The following is a 20,825-nucleotide window of genomic DNA, read 5'->3' on the forward strand; positions in this document are numbered from 1 at the left end:
GTGGCCGGCGTCCGCTTTGCCGCTGGGTTGCCAGAAGAGGGCGCTCACAATCATGTCCACTTTGAGGAGAAGCTGCACGATTCGGTGGTGATGGTCTCCCAGGAGCCAGATGGAAACTTTTTAGTAAAGGTAATTTTTTTTTTTTAACTAAAAATTGGTGCTGCCTTTGTGGGGAATGCAGTGTGGAGTTTGAACTGCTATGACCGCTGTGTCACCAGGTACAGGAAGTGGGCAGAGTTCAGCACACCAATCCATTCCCAGCTGTCTCTGGAAGTGAGTGCAGGTAATACCTCTATACTGTGTTTACAGCCCATTAGATTCAGGTCGAGGGGTACCAACAGGGGGTGGTGTGGAGCAACTGCTGCTATAGGCAGAATTAAAGTCCATTTTAGTGTTTTTTTTAACAGACAAAAAATAAAATACAATTTGCATAAATATATATATTTTTTTATAATTTTCAGCCAGTAGGTGGAGCAATGGGCTGCTTTCAGCATGTTTTCCAGGCTATCGTTATATACTTTTATGGAGTCTTGCCGGTAAGTCGGTTCCAACTGATATTCCAAGGTCCCTCAAATAAAATACAACTTTGTGACAAAATGGAGAACAAGCACACAAGTGTGACTGTAGGCAGGTCGGTCTATGGAATGCACACAGAACCAGCATTTCCTGTCATTATATTCATAGCAAAGGAGTACACTGGTCTGTATATGGAATGCTGACAGAGGCGGCCTTCCATGGGAGTGCGGCTGTAGTCAGCTCTGTCTATGGAATGCATACAGAGCAAACATTCCATTTCTTTGCACTCCCAACATGTGACTGTTGTCCATGCATGCAGATGAATGCATGCAGATCCAGCATTTGTGTGTTTGCATTCCCATACTGTGTTATTGTACGCAGCTCGGTCTATGGAATGCACACACAGCTAGCAATCCGTGGTTTTGCATTCATAGCATGTGAGCAACTTATGTGTAGGCTGTTCTGTATATGGAAAACTCACAGGCAGCATTCTGTGTATTTGTATTCTCAACATATGAGTATGACTGGAAGCAGCTGTGTATATGGAATGCTCACACAACCGGCATTCCTTGTCTTTGCATTTCATATACAGTGATGTCTACTCACATGCTGGGAATATACGCAGAACCATCATTCCTTTTCTTTATATTCCCAACCTGTGAGTAGACAGCACGGTATAGGGAACGCACACAGCCGGCATTCCGTGTCATTATTTTCCCAGCCTGTGAGTAGACAGCACGGTATAGGGAACGCACACAACCGGCATTCCGTGTGTTTTCATTCCCAGCCTGTGAGTAGACAGCACGGTATATGGAATGCTCACAACCGGCATTCCGTGTCATTATTTTCCCAGCCTGTGAGATTGCAGCTGTGTCTATGGAATGCAGCGTTCCTTTTCTTTACATTTCTGGACCTGCTGAGAGGTTTATTCATTTTTATCAAACATAACTTTTAGTGATTTTAGGTAAACCTTTGATATGATAACGATACGTGAAAGCCGCCAGAGTCGGAATGCGCGGCGTGGCGTTGCTTTGTTTCATGCGTCCCTTTAGAAGGTGACCTTTGCCTGGAAGGTGGATTTGCCCTTTAAATGGTTTCAGTAATTAGTCCTAGCAATGTTGTGAAAGGCGAGCCGGTGTAATTGTTATCGCTGGCCTGCGTACCCCCTCATCGCCGCCTCCTATTGTACATTGTGAGTCAGCGCAGGAGGCTCCAGACACTAAACAACGGGTTTATAATTGGATTAATTTGCCTCTTTCAGCCACTTTCTGCACAGCGGGGTGCAATGACCTCCGGCTGTGCGGAATTCTATGCTTGTCAGCATTTCCTTTTCTTGCCAGAAATGGGCCTTTTTGTTGGGGCTTTTTTTTAGATGGCGGGATCAAAGTCCCATTGCTGAAATAAAACCAGTTTCAGGGTAAAGAGCAGTATGGGTTTGGTACATGGGTAGCTACAAAAGAGGGAACTGGGCCTTGGCCCCTTTGGGACAATGGGGCCCATTTACTAGTCTAGGGGCAAAGAGTTGCTAGAGTGCCTCTGCTGTCCTGTTGACCTGATTCATATTGCTGAGCTTATCACTTCCTGTTGCAGCTGACAACACCAAGCCACTCTGTTACAATATGCTCCAAGGTTGTCACCATGCCCGTTGGGTCTTTCACATGCATTCCAATGATCAATTCCCTGACCTGTTTGTTGCACCGTTTGGTAGACACGGCCCCTTTTTTCTCGTGACGTTGTGCGGCTTCCTGAACGTCGGTGCCGCTCGCTGAGCTGAATATCCTATTATAGGAACGCATTAGACTCCAGACGTCTGTCCACGGCACTCACCAGACCCGCTAAACTCCTATTTTCCGTCTTTCTATTGATCACGCGGCTGTGTTTACAGCTTTTTCATCGCGCATAAACATTTTTATTTTTAGGTGCTATAAAAGACGCGCAGCGTGTAACACTATGTTCCTGCACAATGCTTGCAGCGGATGGCGAGAATTGCTCCCCGCTGGCGACTTTTTCATTTACTGTATGGCTTAGAGCATGGTGAGAGACTAATGTGTCCTGATCCTAAAAGGTTTGGAGAAATTGGTGTACTGGCCCATTAAAATTGCTTAGGGGGTGGGGAGGATCATTATTTGCTTCACTTTTTTTGTTTTTGCATCCCATTGAGAGCGATTGCTCACTGCTGAACCATGTTGTGTGTTTTTAGGCTGCAATACGAGGCAATCAACTTGTATCCGCTAGCAGCTGACCAGCAGTCCCGGGGGATAATAACGCCAACTGGCACACTGCCGGTGAACTTGTTTTATCAATTAACCCTCTGCTGGCCAAGAAAGGAACTTCACATAGTGTGTCGGGAGGCAGCTAGTCCTAAGAATGTAATTTTTTGCAGCTTACCCGTCTTTAGATTTGGTGGCTGCAAGCCCAGGATAAAAAAAATGACGGGGTTGATGCAGCCAGATTTACTTCGGTAAAGCTGGAAATTAATTCTGGTCTGATCAATTCACTTTGTAATAGAGACGGATAAAGACGGACATGTTTAAGTCCAGCCTGATTGATGGCAATGGCTTCTTCTATAGATATAAAGGGGATAGGGATGAAAGGTAAAAATCAATGGCCATCATAACAGTTATACTTTTAATTCAGAGAAGAATATCATCTAAAGTCTTATAAAATTTTGCCAAAATTTGCGAGTATAGTTTGGCAAAATTGTATTGATGCCTTTCCACAGGTTAATGGTTTGCCATTTGACCACCCACAGCATGGTGGCCGCCTTTTAGCCTATTTATTCGAATGGGTTTCCTATTTTACCAGATTAAGTTCATGGCAGTAATTTATATAAGACATCGTGGCACAATGATGATGCGTTACTCTGCTCCTCCGATTCACCTTGGGAAGCCATGAAGAATGAATGGCAAGGCATCAATGCTCTGTGAACCCAGCCTTGCTCCCAAAAATAAGTGGGGAATGGTAATTTTGGAGGTTTGTCCAGATATTCACTTCTATATGGTAATCGCCATAACTGTTTTCACCGATGAAGGATTTCCCCTTCACCACCTACTTATCTGAGACCAATTTTGGGCTACCTATCGTCTGACGTAGCGGAGAACCATGGCCATCAGGTAAGACGGTGAAACCTAAAACCTGATAGGGGTAAAAACCTTTCCCTATAAAGGGGTCCTCCACAGATATAGGAATTGGATAAATGTCCATAATTCAGCCATCCTCCCCACGATGGTCTGCTTATTCATTCCAACTTTGGCTACAAGAAAACATGAAATTGCCGGGATGTGGCACTCAAACCTCTGGTGGAACAATTTATTTTCTCTGTGCCACACTTATAATACACCAAAAATAAAGCATACATATGTTGGGTAAACTCTGCCTTGAGGATAAAGTGTTTTCAATCTTACACAGAAAATAATGATGACCAAATTTTACCCACATTTTGGAGTTTTAACCTTCCAAGACCCAGAAGCTTTATCGATGCAATTTTCCAGGTTGATCTTTCCAAAGACAGAACAAGTGGATACACGACCAGTCATTTTTAAAATATCTTTCTGTGTTTTAGGTTGAAATGATAGTCTATTGTATATGTTCAGGCCTGCTTGGCCGTTTGTTATCATTGGACAATTTTATACTATATGGGTTCAGGTCTGCCTGGTGGTATGGTATTGTTGGTATTATTCTATGTTAGACTGATTGTCTCCCGGAGTCTTCTGTATGGGGTCAGGCCTGCTCGGCAGTATGTTGGCATTGGACATTCTCCTGGTGCCAAACTGATGGCCCCCTGAATTCTTCAGTTATTGGTTCAGGGCTTCTTGGCAGTATGTTGGCACTGGACCTTGCTCTTCTGGTAACGGGACTGATGGCCTCCTCAATTCCCCCTGTATAGGTTTAGGTCTGCTCGTCAGTATGTTGGCATTGGACCTTGTTCTTCTGGTATCAGGCTGATGATCTCCTGAAATCCTCCTGTATGGGTTCAGGCCTTCCTGGCAGTATGTTGGCACTGGATGTAGTTCTTCTAGTGGTGGACGGATTTGCCTCCTAAATTCCCCCATGTATGGATTTTAGGCCTGCCTGGTACTGTTAGCATTGGACATTGTTCTTCTGGTAATGAATGGATGGTCTCCTGAATGGGTCCAGGCCTGCAGTTGGGTATTGTTGGTATTGTAGTGCCGGACTTGTATCTCCTCTGGATTCTCTTTGTACAGACTCAGGCCTGCTCAGCAGTATATTAGCATTGGTCGTTATTCTTCTGGTATCGGACAGTTTGTTTCCTGAATTCCTCTTATAGATTGAGGCCTGCGCAGCAGTATGTTAGCATTGGACTGATTGTTTCCTGTATTCCCCTATATAGGTTTAGGCCTTCTCGGCTCATTTGTTAGAGCACTAAAGACCCATTTTTTCAAACTTGCCCACCCATCTTCTGTCTTTTGAAACCCTAACTACTTCCCACTCTGGAACAATTGGCTGCATGTCAGGAGGCCCATTATTGAAGATCAGCTGGAGCACGTCGTACACCCGTTTGGAGGATCTTTGGCAGAAGATAACAGTGGGAGGATTTTCAGAAGCACGTGATGGAAAAAAATTTGTTGTGCAGAATAGATCGGCCACAATGCACACAACTTTTATCATCCTCCCAAACCACTGGGACCTATTGATTATCACAAATGTGTCAAATATCTGGCCAATTTAAACTAAGCAATAAAAAAGTATCTTTTCTAAAACAAAAACTGATGTGGGTCAGATGTACTTCATTTCATAGGGACATTCCATGGTTTTATTTATAATAGTGTAGTAAAGGCCACTAGTACAAGTCCTCCATGAACATCGGTTTAAAATAAATGACCAGAGAACATGAAAAGGTAACACGGAATTTAATTTAAAAAAATACCACTCAATGCAAGATAAACCATCACCGTGAGATAGAACCGGGTTTCCTGGTGCTTTTAGGATGGTAATGCAGCGTCTTTGCATGGGACTGTTGTTTCTCAGTCAACTCCTAAGCTACGTACAAGTCGGATGATTCGCCCAAAACAATCGGTGGTCCCGAACATTATTCGTCAGTCTGTGGCAGGTTGGGTGGATTTTCAAAGCCTTTGTTTGCAACTATGGCCACCGTGTGAAATCTTACGCTTAGTTTGCTTTACAATTCACCTTTCCTCTGAAATCTTAAAGTCCTACGCAATTTTACTCCATGTTTGTTAAATATTTGCCACTCCCCAAGCTTTGCTTGCTTTATTATGCTCCAGTGGTGTCCCCAGCTTCTTCCATTGTCCAGTCCCCACAACAATTGTTTTGTCATTTTGCTTATTTCCTTTTAGCAGAGCCTGTGGTTTGCAGGTCCCTCAGGGGTGCGTCATCTCCGAGGCTGGAGCTGCAGGACACCGGAGGAAGTAGAGAAAGTTCTCATGAGGTCACCAGACCAGAAAATATCTAATGGGGCTTCCAGCGGTGGGTGGGTTCCACTTAAAGATAAATAAGCTACTAAAAACATAATGGAGTGTGTCTTATGACAAACCTATTCTAAATAGGGGCTTCAAGTGTAGGATTCTTGGTGCTACGAACAAGCATTCAGGAATTATTCAAAAATATGGTGAAGCCTTTGCTGAGTTTTTAGTTTCATTTGGGTTGCTTGTTCGATGATGATGATGAAGTAGGAAGCAGAGCCTGCATTTGGTTCAGTACTTTCCCTTGTATTGAAATGAGGTTTGAGAACCTTAACTCCCACTGATAAGATAAAGATTTAGCTGATGACCGTAACACCTATGTCTTCCATGTCTATGGAAGAAGCTGTAGGCGGGTGGTGGTCCCAGTGCCTAACTCTTCAGTTATCACCCAAAAACAGCCGAGTGGTTACTGAAAAGTGCTGGGTGCTGCGCCCAGCTAAAAGTGGCCGGAGAGAACACAGTTTGTTAAATGTTATATGTGGTGAAGAAGCTGGCCGGCAAGCCATTAGTTTTCGATTAGGTTGTTCTAATACCTGGTTTCTCCTTCTGATCTTACAGGTCGGCTTTCTGAAGATTTTGCACAAGTACGAAATCACCTTCACATTGCCTTTAAATCAGAAGCTGGGGAAGAACATTTGTGCGGTACCGCTACCGAACCTGAACCTCAAAGTGACCAACATCACCGCAGTGCTGGAAGGTGAGACCAAGCATTGCTTTTTGGTGTCGTTGGTTTGGGAGGGGCGTAAGGCCTGAGATTTGTGATTGGGAGCCCAGTGTTTGTGTAGAGAATGAACGTAGCCAAACATGGCTACCAAAGCCAATCTTTGAATGATTTATATGGGATATCGGTATAGACATTGGACTTGGTATAGATGTTGCTATTGTTGGGATAGAAGGTGACTAGACAAACACGATTGTCCATTTATAGATTATTTCTAATCATCACCTTTTTATAGTGACCGCACTTACTCAGCTTGGATTTGGGTTGATGGTCTTTAAAATGTGGGGGCCATGGGCAGTTGCCCAGTTTTTTTTTAACACCTCCCAAATTGCCAGTCTCTTCTAAACTTTATCTACAGTGGGTATCCGCCTTGCCTGGCTTACTAACAAAGACTTCTTTTCCTCCATCACCAATAAGTAATGGTGGAGGGTAAAACCCAGGACTTGTTGGAAGTGTTACCATTTGGGTCAAAGATGAGGCATGCTCACAGACATGTCCCTGTCCAATGATGGGTTGGACATTACCCCAATTAGCATTGTTGTTCAATTCTAATAGGAGTGTTGTACATTGGTCCTTTCCAAGGTCTTCGTGTAGTCACCGCTCCTCCCAGGGAAGATTGTCTAATTCTGTAGGAAGACAAGAATGTGTTAAATGTTTGATTTTAGATAGATAACATGATTGTAAATCCTCCTCTTCTCCAATTTTTATGCTTTAATAGATCACAACATGGAGCATCTGTCTCCTGACACTGCAGGAACAACGTTATAGGGTACATTGACTTCACAATGTCTGCAATGAGTCATCTTCTTCTGCTGCTCTGACCTCTCTCCGCCTTTCTGACTCTGTGATATCACTGCAGCCATTACTGCAATGGGGGATCCACGGGATGTTGCACATAGGGCCACAGCTGTCACACTTTACTCTTCTCCCCAGCCCCATTTAGCTGGGTCACAGACCTTACAGTGAAGAATCCTTTCCTCAGTCAGTGAGTGGCACTGCTGTAGAGAGCTGATTGGCTCAGTCTGAAACTCTGATTTCTGATAGGCTGGGGATAGAATCTCTGCCTGTTCTTTATATATCACTGCACCTCCTAAAAATCGCATGTTTGAGATTGCTACAACTTCACTGAATGGGAGCTGCCGCGGAGGCCTTTACCCGCCATTAGTCTTCGCCCGTCCATGACTCACGCCGCGCTCTCCTAATAAGCTAAGTGCACCCTAATGGCTGCCTTCCCCGGACAGCTATGATCATCCATTTACCCAGAAAGCGGAGGCAGGAAAATTGGTTTAAGATTTGCAAACTCATTATGAGAGCGAAGGGCTGGCAGCGAAACGCGCTCTAATTGAATTCATTTGGAAGCAAATTTTCAAACTCGGAATGGAAATGTCATTCTATGTCCGTTCACTGAACAATCTCTGCATCTGTTTATATATACAGACTGCTGGACTGTGTGGAATATTCGGTTATTTTCAGACTTCAGTAAAGGTACATAGTGCCCGCAGAAGAGAGCAGAGTGAGAGAAATGGTCTCAATACTGTGCTGCTTCTTTTATATGGTGCAGTCACAGGCGGGGGGAAGGTCCATGACAGCCTGAACTCTGAGCAATGGGGTAAAGGATTCTGGCTGTCACACAGCTCAGAAGACTGAGGACATCTAGTGGTGGAAAACTAATACTACATATTATCAGTTAAATCAATGCAAAAAATGTTCCCTTGGCCCTGGACTTGTGGTTGTACCTTAATAATGTAATTTATAAATATATTTGTATTTACCCTGGAACACCCAAACCCCCTGGTGGACAGAGGCAGGAATAATGACTGGGGGAGGTCTTGCCAGTAACCCAGAGGAAATATTTTACCATGTCCAGTTTCCTTGGCATACCTGTAAAGTCTATTACTTTTTTTTCTTCTTTGCAGTGTAAATTTCATGTTTCTGAGTCACATTATTAAAGTAAGAGTTCCAATTTCTGCTGGTGTTATGATAGAGGGCTGTTATCCAACAAAGGTTTGCACTGCTCCCTCATTTCCCAATATCAATTCACTTCACGGTGGTAGAAAATGACCGACTCGTTTTAGGGGTTTACATCCTCCTTTCTCAGGTCCTTACTCATTGCTTCCTCGGGGCGTTACGGTGACTGCCACAAAGTTCATGCAAAATGCTAATTCAGTCATTCAAGACCAACTCGTTTCAGAGGTTTACACACTTCTTCCTCAGTGCCACACACATTGCCTCCTTGGGGCTTTATGGTGACTGTCACAAAGTTCAAGCAAAGTGTTTGTTAAAGTAGAAGACCGACTCGTTTCAGGGTCTTACGCATTCCTTCCTCGGGGCCTGTGACTGTCAAAGTTCAAGCAAAAAACCGACTCGTTTCAAAGCCTTACACCCGCCTTCCTCAGGGCTTAGAATTGCTGTGACTGAACTTGTTGCTTTTAGTATTTTCGTATAGTTTAGCTTGTATGATGGTAGTACAGTGTGGTATTATCGGGACCCCGTATACTATACACCTAAAAGTAGTAACGAACCATACACTGGCCTGAGGAAGGACTATAAACCCCGTCTTCTATCGGTCTTCTATCACTTCTATCGGTCTATCATCGCTTTTTGTTTGAACTTTGTGACCGTCCCAGCCAAGCCCTGAAGTGGAACGTGTAAAGCCCTGAGGAAGGCGGGTGCCTTCCCCTGAAAAGTTGGTCTTCTACAACATTCCTCTGAATGAATTAGCATTTTGCTTGAACTTTGCGACTTTGGTTCCACTTCTTCTCATTCACCTTTACAAGATTCCCCTCCACACATACAGATTGACATTGTCTGCCCGTAAAGAATGAATGTTGAGCTGTGGAGTCGGAAAAACCGAGGTCTGCGGCTTGTTTTTTTTCTTAGAATGAAAGTCCCTTGGATGTGGTGAGAGGTCGGGGAAGGGTTGGGAGATGAGCGACCGTCTGCCGTTTTACTGATCTCCTTTTTGTGTCATTGTTGTGTTTGGTGGCTTAAAGGATCAGTGAGTTTCAGATAAGTCGGATTTATCCCCCCCCCCGGGGCTACCCTACACATACTTGTGTCTTTGCATATCCATTGCTCTGGGTGGCCCCCATGGCACGATTGGGTGGATTATCACCCGTCTTGGAAGACCCATCGAGTATAAAATCCCTGTATGTGCAGGTCCCCACCGGTAGAAAGAATAAAAGTTTATTTGCCTTTTTGGTGGCCTTGAACTGCTGCCATGACGTTGCTCTCCACATTCCCAAGTTGGGCAGCTAAATGGGACAAATACCAGTTCCTCCTGTGGAACCCAAAGGTTTTCCCCATCTGTAAGTCCCATAGTGTTGTATGGACCGGTGGAAGGACCCATGGCTTGCCGTAGGGTTAGCAGGAACTACCACACGTAGGAGTATTAAACAAGAGTGGCGTGTCAGGAAAGGGAATTTTATTGCCCCTTCTTTAGATAAGTAATGATTTAGTTTATGTAGAAGTTTAATTTTATTGGTTAGGTAGGTATATGAAGTCTGCATCTGATGAACCACCTTAAAATGTTGCCCAGTGACTATGTACCTACGTACTTTTCCATATCCGGTGTTCCCAAAACTATGAGGGCTCCATTCTTATTCTTCTGCAGGAAAGAGAGGTTTGGTGCATAGGAAGGATGCGGCCAGTAAATGCTAATGGTAGTGTTAGGAAGTATGGCCTCTGGCCACTCCATGAGTTCTGTATCTTATAGAAGGTCCTGGATTACCAAAAACAGGGGTTGGGTGGACTGGAGGACTATAATATTATTATTATTACTATTCATTTTGAGTTGGTGAGGTTGAAGCGTTGAGTTTTAAGGAATCTTTTAAATGAGCAGAAAGTAAGAGAAAGCTGAATAGGACGAGGAAGACCATTCCAGAGAGTGGGGGCAGCTCTAGAAAAGTCTTGGGCCGTGCGTGTGATGAGGTTATGAGTGAGGAAGTCGGTAGTAGGCTATTGGAGGAACGGAGAGAGCAGATTGTTTTATATGTCAGCATGTGGCTGAAAAACAGAACTGTATGAGTCGGTTTGGTCTCCTTAAATTAATCGTTTTCAGTTTTTCAATGCCTAGAACATTAAAATCTTGTATTCTCGTGATGATGTGTCGCCAAGGCCCATTTATGCAGCATTTTCTAATTGATGTTGTGAATTCACAGCTGTATTTGATCCATGAGACGGGAGATGATCTGGTTACTGAATACAGGAGGGGGGTGGAGGAGCGGCAGTGACACATGATAAAACGATCCCCCGTGTGTTGCTCTAATTGTCTTTTCCAGAGGGATAATTGCGGTGCCGTGTAATTTTTCAGACATACAGGAACCTCGGATGGTTGGGTCATAATCTTGGAGGTCTATGGCCATCTCTGTCCCAACCAATGCTATTGAGGTTCTTGAGGATGGTTGGGTCATAATCTTGGAGCTCTATGGACATCTCTGTCCCAACCAATGCTGTTGATGTTCTTTGGGATGGTTGGGTCATAATCTTGGAGGTCTATGGACATCTATGCCCCAACCAATGCTATTGAGGTTCTTGGGGATGGTTGGGTCATATTCTTGGAGCTTTATGGACATCTCTGTCCCAACCAATGCTATTGAGGTTCTTGAGGATGGTTGGGTCATAATCTTGGAGGTGTCTGGACATCTCTGTCCCAACCAATGCTGTTGAGATGACTGGGAGACCCCTTTTCTTTGGCCATTCAGGCAACCTCCAATGTTTCCATTAAGTGCTAACAGGTAAACTACCCTTTTCTGGGCATAGAATAAAGTGCCCATATCCAGAAGTAGGAATATAGTAATGGAATCAATCGCAGTACCATGTTCCCTATATCAATAAAAACCTTATTAGCATTGAGATTTAGTGGCTTCATAGCAGTAATATGAAAGGTGAGGAGCCTTGATCAAGGGTCACATTGAATACGTTGGTGAAAATAATGGACTGTATTTACAGCTGTAACTATTAAAAGGCAATCTATAATAATTTTGTATTATTTATATATTTTTTTATAGGGCACAGCATCAAATGTGAGTACACAGCACATAAGGAAGGAGTCCTGAAGGAGGAGATGATCCTGACCAGTGAGACTGATGACAAAACCTTTGTCAAGGTGGTGATGCAGACAAGGGTGTTGGGTGAGTGTGATACTGATGGGCTCCGACTATACAACATGGTACTGGTAATGGCCCAACTTAATGGGATGAAGCCCATAACCCACTTGGTACCCCTCCGACATTTTTTATATGCCCATTAGAGAACTTTAAAGTGAGAGAAGTGAGCTAAAGTTTATGCTTCAGTTGTCCCCATGGTCTACACCCTCCATGCAACATCTTTGAACATCCACCCATGGGAAATGAGTGCTTGTTTTTAAGAAAAGGAAAATATGTAATATCAATGTTGGATAAAAATAGGAAATCAAAAAGATGGTAAATCCTTCCAATGGGGGCCCCTCTTTCAAGCCATTTTTCGAAAAGAATAAATTCTCAACCATTCCCGTTGAAAATCCATCGTTGGAAGGAAAATATTCCCAATGGGGCAAAGGCTGCAAAAAAAATGAGGTAAACCAACCCAAAAACTTTAAGGCTCAATCATAACCTCATCACACGCACGGCTCCAAGAGCTGCCCCCACTCTCTGGAATGGTCTTCCTTGTCCTATTTGGCTTGCTCCTACTTTCTGCTCATTTAAAAGAACGCTCAAAACCCATCTTTTCAAACTTGCCTACCCGTCTTCTTCTGTCTTTTGAAACCATCACTACATATCCCCCACCTTCTAGATTGTAAGCTCTTCGGGGCAGGGTCCTCTCCTCCTGTATCACTGTCTGTATTCCTCTGTCATTTGCATCCCCTATTTAATGTACAGCGCTGCATAATGTTAGCGCTATATAAATCCTGTTTATTAATAATAATAATAATAATAATTCCACCAAATGAACACCAATCAATTCTCCCACTTCTTGGGATCCCAGGAAGTCCCCTAGACTTGCATGAGTAGGGTTCATCTTTCAGTGGCCACCACTGGAGGAATACAGTAGACATTCACATTCATCCCCACTATCATTTACATAATCTAAATAATCTATGCAAAAATAAGAAAAAAACATTGAACTCACAGCTCCAGTCCTCATCTCTGTAATCTGAATGGAACATTACATGGGGACTGTATATGTCATCCAGTTTTGTCCACTTAGCTGTGATCCAATAACGTGCATGGGCTAGATAATGGGCGCTGGGAGAGGAACTTGCTGGTTTACGGCTAGAAGTTTAATGATGGCCAAAAACCATCTGGTCAAGTATGAGCATCTTCTGCCATCTAAGTGCCATGAGTGCCCTGAAAGTGAAGTAAGTGGGCGTTTATTGGAAGCAGACCAACCCTTTGGTAGCAGAGGATGTTTTTACTCCACGTGTGCTCCGTCCATCGGGGGGCTCTCAGAACGTTGTAAGACAGTCATATGCCTCACTGCCTACCATTCTTGTCCATTTGCCCTCTCCAATTCAGCACCCTGCTTTTTTATACCACCCATTGTTGTGTACTGTCACTTGTGCCCGTCTTTCTGCATGGGAATATACAAGCTTTGCCTGGCGTCCTGTTCTCTCCTGTCCAATCTCTGCTGTGGCCCCCGGCCCAGTCTAGATCAGATAGAAGCTCCAAGCTTAATAGAGAAGATAGGATGTGAGTCAATGCAGGAAATTGATATTATCCAAATTTAGATGCCATTACCTCTCGGCTATGCAGAGATATCTGTGACTGCACCCTCCGGCGGTGTCACTTTGTGGTTTTACGTACATTACAAGGACCGGGAATTATCAGAAGACGCTTTGTCCCTGACGTGGCTCTGTTATGAACGTGTGCCATGCTGTAACTTCGATGACGTCCATGAAGTGCTTTGTGTGTAAATATAGCACAGCACCTTTCCAGAGAATAAAAGATACAACTGGCTTCAAATGTTTGTGAGTCACAAAGTATCCAGTTATATACAGCAAAGATATTCAGCCTTGATCTATGGCGGTACAAAAGCAGACACAACGATAACGTACAAAAAGCCCAGAGTGACCTTTCCATGGTTCATAAAAGCCAATGCAGAATACTACTGGCTGTTCTAGGTAATTGGGCGACCATTCGTGTCTTTTCTGCATGACTCCAGTACTGGCCTTGTCCCGAAGCCCTTTCCCAGCCCCTCCCTGAAGTTTGGAAGAAGTAGGTCTTCTTTGGTCAGCACCCCGATTTCCCAAGCCTTGGACATTCTTCCTCCTTCTTTACAGATATGCAGAGTGAGCAGGGCACTGGTTTTTGGCAGATATTTGGGTGAGGGGGGACAGTGTGTGGCACTGATACAGAGCGTAGTTGTGATTCTTGAGGAGTCCGGGAGAATAAAGGTGATTCGTGATGAGTTTGCAGGCAATGCCCACTTAAACCCCAAATTCCTCCAAGGAAATTCTAATAGTAATTAGATTGATCCCTGAATACAAACCATGTATAGCGGCCAGGTAGTCAACGGAATAACCGTACCATGTGCTAATCTGCTCTGTTGTTTTTTTTTTTTTTTTTGCTCATTCCTGGACTTGTGAGGGGATCAATCAGGTATAACCAAATGACACCGAAATTGGAAAGAAATTGAGGTTCCACGCATTCAGCCATACAGTGGAAGCCATGTATCTATATGATACAAGTAGTAGCTGGTGAAAAATTTTACACCTCCGCCTGTTAAGCAGCTATGAGAGGTCCTTGCTGTGTGAATTAGTGCTTAGCTTCACAATTGTTTTTTTTTGTTTTGGAAAGGCTTTATCCAAAGATAATGTTTGTAAGTCACCCTAATCATCAGGATTGCTTTGTATGTGTCTCGTCTTCGATGGATTTGGACGCCATATTTAAACATGGTGGCTCTACCACGAGCAGACATGCCATGGCCTGTGGTTCTCTTTAGAAAAGTGAATACAGATCAGAAGTGTGTCGGCTTCTCTACATCCATTCCTAAGTGAGAATATATTATATTGATTGTTTCTTTCAATGATCAGCTTTCAACCGCTTGATACACATACATGTAAGGTGATCCATTAGGTTTGGTTTAACTGTCCTCCATGAACTCATGAATTTATTTTTCCAGTTCCACAAATTCCTTATGAATGACAATTTCCCGGCACCCCAGCACCACCCCTCCCCATTGTTTCTAGAAATCTCATTTTACCATTGTTGTGAAGTCTTTGCCATGCAGGAACATCCAGATATTCAAACGTTCAACACTCCAAGTAGATCCTTCATCGTAACCAAATGACATTTACTCTTTAACATGAAATTCTTCTTTAGTTATTAAATTATTATTATTATTATTATTATTATACAGTATTTATATAGCGCCATCATATTACGCAGCGCTGTACAAAGTCCATAGTCGTGTCACTAACTTTCCCTCAAAGGAGCTCACAATCTAATGTCCCTACCATAGTCATTTGTCATTAATGTAGTCTAAGGTCAATTGTTAGGGAGAAGCCAATTAACCTCACTGCATGTTTTTGGGATGTGGGAGGAAACCGGAGTACCCGGAGGAAACCCACGCAGACACGGGGAGAACCTGCAAACTCCATGCAGATAGTGTCCTGGCTGGGGATCGAACCTGGGACCCAGCGCTGCAAAGGCCGGAGTGCTAACCACTGAGCCACCGGAGATGTCACATGTCAGTGAAATACCTGCTTTACGATCGTTTTGCTTTCCCATAAACTTTTATATGAATGCAAAACCCACTTGATTGAGGTTCTTTTACTGTTATATCATCAACTGGAAAAAGCAGCCAAATGTTCTTCATCAAATTCATTTGAAATCCAAGCTTCCTTCTGGTTATGATTCGGTCTTCAGTGCTTCAAGTCACCGGGTTGGGATATGTGAAAGCCTAAGGAACATCTCCACCTTCTGATTGTAGGTGATTAACTAAAAATCAAGATCTGTAGAAATGGGGGAGCTTGTGAAGTCCAGCTGGGAAGTCGCCTGATATTAACTGGGTAGTCGTCCTAGCTCCACCATGGACAACTATAGGATTTGAGAAGATATCTATGGTGGTTTGTTTCCTTGAACATCTCAACTTTCAGTAATTTTCTCAAATCCTTTAATTGTCCATGGGGGAACGAGGACCACCATCCAGCTAATCTCAGGTGACTTCACATAAAGACGGACTTCACACAGCTCTTGGTTCTCCATGGAATCCAATGGTCCAAGTGCCCTAAATGTTCTCCTAACTTTACCGCCAAAAAAACGCACAACTTCAAGGTAGGAACAAACCATTTTACAGTTCCAGTGACTAGAAAAGTCACATTTTGTGTTCACAGTTTTTATTTGCTGCTGCTCATTTTCTGCACACACTTAGATCTACATGGCGTCCAAGCAGGGTATTTCTGGAGATGTAACCAGTGGATCGTCCCTGAGTAATGTGTCCCGAAACGGGTGCTGGTGTTCTCCATTGGGGGCAGTAATGCCAGAGCACAAGCAACTTTTAAAATATTGTAATATATTTTATTTAAGCTTATAAGGCTTCAGTACTATTTTTTTTCTTTTCAATGCAAGCTGAAATCTGGCAGCTCCAAATGACTCCGCCTTGGACTTCATCATCTTTTATAATGGAAGCCTGATGAGTTTTATTATCAATTTAGGAGATGTTAATGATTGTAAAGCGTTCTGCGTTCCTGTAATATTGCAGACGTGTTAATGATTCTGTGGAGTTCTGCCGATGAATCTTACCGGTTTGGATGCAGGCCAAGGACCGCAGAAATTTTCTGTTTTCCTGCTGGTAATGAAGTCGCTCAGACGGCTTCATTAAGAATTTTGCTGTTGATTTTCTGTTTTCTAAGACACATGAGGTGTGGAGATATTGACACGTGCTTCCAGTTGCTGCTTGTTTTAAATAGGGATTAAGCGTTGTTGCAGAAATAAACAGATGGGCCATGTCCTTTAGGCTCCCTTCAGTGCAGGTCATATGACTAAATGCCCTGGCATTTCATCACGTGATGCAATCTGCAGTAAAAATTATAAAATTGCACACAAATCTGTCTTCTACAGAGACTGCATGACTAGATGGCTAAACATCTACTAGTGCTACATGTTCAATATTAATGGTCAGTATAGGTATGAATATCCTAATTATATAATAACATCTATATATAATCATGTTGGTATTAAAATAATTTATTACTGTCATTTACTACTCTAGAACTAGCATAGTCTTTTTGACCTACTGTTAAGAAAAAAATACTCTGGGCACTAGAGGGTGCTGTATCCTCGTTTAATGTATGTAACAAACTGATTATAGAGTTTGATACACAATTTACACAAGGAAACAATGCCATCTAGTGGTGACCTTTAACAATGCATAAAATATCATGTTAACACAAGTGACCCTATCATAACAAATTCAAAATGTACAAAATACTTTGATCTGTAAAAATGAGAAATACAGATGTACAGGCTGCTCTCATGTGATTTTAATTGTTTCCCCTTTGAATGTTTTAATAATACACCATAGATTTATTTACTCATTACACACTTTAGACACATTTACAATAACTGTATTGCCATTTAAATTGTTTAATGTTATGAATGTTAGTAGTGACAGCCTCATTGTGTTCTGGATTTATACTTGAGTTAAAGCAGCCCTTATTCTCAGGTAAATAAAAAGTACCTTGGTTTATCTTTGAGTATATTCAAAAATTCTAACTAGCTGTGTATGTAAAAGAGAATGTTTGCATCTGTCTCAAATCCTTTTTTTTTTTTCTTGCAGACCGCCATCATGGAACTCCCATGCTGTTGGAAGGCGTCCGCTGTATTGGGGCGGAGCCAGAGTACGATTCTGAGCAGAGTGATTGGCATGGATTTGACTGAGTCGCGGAGATCGATGATGGACTTTTTTTCTCCTTACTTGTGCTGCGCTGCTTCTGAAAACAACCAAATCTCTCAAATAGCCATGAGAACAGTAGGGATTAGATGGGAGCCTTCTCCTCCCATGGCTTTGTTACAGAATGTCCAAGTTGCAGAAAACTACGACTGCTTCAGCCATCTCCTGGATACGTACGAGTATTTGGCGCCAAATCCGTGGCTTTTTGTAGGTCCTCGTGTGTGTAGTGTTTGCCTGGACAGGTGTCTGCCATGTCCTCCTAACAACCAATCAGCTTCTCTCTTGTGCAGATATTAGTTAGAGCATTAAAGGGAGAAGATGATTGGTTGTGAGAAGATGACGGACAGTGCTGTACTCCATTCAGTCACTTTATACACAAGGACAAAGTGTTATCCTTCCCAGAACAGTTGTAATTGCCTAATAAAGTTGTCTTTGTTCAACCTGCAGCTCTAAGCCTCTTTCCATAGCTCCCCCCGACGTAGTATAATATCCCTGGTGAATATTCCTTGTAGTACCTGATAGAATCTATCCAACAAGGTATGGAGGTGTAAACGTTCCTGTTATTCCAAGGGTGCCCATATATCTTTGGAAAATGGAAGGTGAGATCCAATCCTGGTGGTGTTCCGGTTGCCTAGATGTAACTAAAGAGCAGTGAGGACTCCTGGCAAAGATAACGGGGCCCAGAAATGGTAGACACATAGATCTATTACACTGGTTTATAGCTTGTGTTGGCAAATGTCCAAGTGGATGCTTGCCTTGTCTGGTTGGCTTACCAAACCACCAGACCAAAATCCAACCCAATCTACTTCGGGACATGGCAGTAGTAAGTAATTCATGGTATGGTATTGATAGCTAGGGAATGGAGGGACTTCAATTTCAAAAGGGAGGTCAATGCTTTTGTTTTATCAGCCAACTTTGCCATAACTTCCAGTGCTGTTGATGTAGACCATAAATGGTCTTCCTTGTAGATGTATGATGGATCGGTGCTCTGAGCATCAAGGGCAAGGAAACGCCATGAATGGTCGTCTTTGTAGATGTATCATGGATATAGGTGCTCTGAAAGTCTAGGCAATGATTCCTTCCTCAGCTAATAAAGAATAAAGGGCTCCTTTTTCTAGGGAGATGATCTATGAGTATGACTTGCCTTACTTCATGGCACTACACGGGGATTTGGGAAGATCCTTACGTTCACCATACTCGATGCAGGACTAGTGGTGGACATTGTATGGGATGATGCTAGACAGATACATTGTAGGCCAGCAAAAAGGGGCTAGTTCGCCGTACTGGCGGGGGGCTTAGATATTTGGCAAGCATGGGCTTGTGTTGATGGGCTTTGAGTTTGATGTCACATGAGATTCAGATTCTTCTGGAATCATTCAGAATTCATGACCCATTTGCTTTCCTATAAACATGCCTGCAAATGCAAAGCCCACTTGATCAACACAGGTTCTCTTATTTTTATATCCTCATCTAGAAAAACGAGCCATATATCTTTCATTGGGTCACCAGGCTGGCATATGACCGTGTAAGGAACTTCTCCACATTCTCTAAAACCCAAGCTCTGTAGAAATGGTGGAGCTGTGTGAAGACTTATCTGAAAGTTGAGATGTTCAAGAAGGCAAGCCACCATAGATATCTTCTAATATCCTATAGTTGTCCATGTTGTAACGAGGATTACCATCGAGCTAACCTCGGGTGACTTCACGTAGACTTTACACAGCTCTTGGTTCTCCATGGCATCCAATGATCACAATGCGCTAAATTGTGCTCCCAGAAATCCTCCTAGAACGTTCCTTAGAAACACCAGAAAAGTGTCAATTTGGTCCCTTCAAAGAAAAGCCTAAGATAAAGTTACGTTTAACTCTTGCATCTATATAGCATTGTATATTTTTGCTCTGATTTTTTTTTCCATGTGCACAGTTGTCATTTTCTGAGATGAAAATAAAAAGATGTCATATTGCACTGTAAATCAATGATTGTCCCTGGAGATATCTTCTGCAGGCTGGGTGCCAGGGTTGGCCATTGACCTATACTGGCATTTGGTCATTCACAGTTTGACCTTGGAATTTGTGGCTGCAGAGACATCAACCATAGGTGACCCAATAAAATCTGAGAAGGTCAATTGTCAGATGTCTGAGCAGAACTGGGCACGGAACCCTCTGCCTCTCTCCTCTCAAAGTTCACCTTTGTTTATTGCCATGGCAAATAATCCATTTATAAACTTCTTTGCCGACATCCCTATTTATAAAGCATATGGCGGATGCAGGTCATTCCAGTCCTCCAGAAGTGGCCAACGTTGTCCTACAACTGATGTTGTGATGGTTTACCCCTTGGAGTTTCTTCCTCAGTTATTAATTTTTTAACATGCCGTTGGCATCACATAGGGTCCTTATAGGGGGAATGTAAAGAAGATTGGCTGGAATTGAATGGCCATTTATGGAAGGAAACTTTATGCATGGTGTTGGTTCCAGAGGGCTACCCAGAGAATTGAGGGGTACAGTCCAATACATGCCACCTATAACCAAGGCATAGCTCTTGGGTCTGCTCTCCATTGAAGCCAATGACTATGAGGCTTTTTATCATTGTGGTCTTGCATACAAACCTATATAAACCTTCAGGTGTGTGCACCCCGTTGCTCTCCATCTTTTTCCCCATGCACCATCACCATTTCTTTGCTTTCCAGCATCTTAATTACATCTGATTGCTGTTACCCACCTTGTCCATGGCACATCCTGCCCAGCCTATTGTATGAGCTATGATCCTGGGGCCCCCTGGGCACCTTCCATTCTGCTGTCTGCTCTTTACCCTATCACTGTATTCACTATCCACCGAAGCCCATCCTTGTATATTGTGTTATGACGCCATATCACATTATTGTGCATTGGCCATTGAACCCACAAGGAATTGGCTAAAAATGGGTATAGAGCACCACAATGCATTGTTAGTGTGCTGCAAACTCTTGTGTCAGAGCTGCATTGCTTTGGGGAGTTGGGAAGATGGGTTTCAGCCCCCTCCATTCCATTACTGCATTCTCCATAAGAACCTTCGGTATTCATTATTTCTCGGGGTGCTGTATGTCAGTCCCCTCCGCCAGGCGCTGTGGTTCCATTCCCTGACCCACAGCTGGTATTGATATCTGGGCCGGAGGAAGTAACTACAGAACACAATCGGGGGCATGGGCTTCCGACTCAACGTATTGGATGCCAGTCTATGGAGGCTACAGCTTTGGAGCAGAGGTAAGTACCTACCTACTACATGATATTTCAATGGGC

General features: G+C 43.2%; 1 protein-coding gene across 1 annotated transcript; it reads left to right on the forward strand.

Annotated features, from left to right (window-relative positions):
* On the forward strand, nucleotides 1-17,999 carry ADISSP (adipose secreted signaling protein; the record flags this gene model as incomplete). Its single annotated transcript, XM_072406751.1, is given in 4 exon segments — nucleotides 1-129; nucleotides 6,519-6,657; nucleotides 11,691-11,813; nucleotides 17,440-17,999. Coding segments are annotated over 4 exon segments (492 nt in total), but the record flags the coding sequence as incomplete, so codon positions are not given.
* Between the last annotated feature and the right edge of the window lie 2,826 nt (nucleotides 18,000-20,825).

This window comes from Pyxicephalus adspersus, chromosome 3 (assembly GCF_032062135.1).
Source record: "Pyxicephalus adspersus chromosome 3, UCB_Pads_2.0, whole genome shotgun sequence".
Lineage (NCBI taxonomy): Eukaryota > Metazoa > Chordata > Amphibia > Anura > Pyxicephalidae > Pyxicephalus > Pyxicephalus adspersus.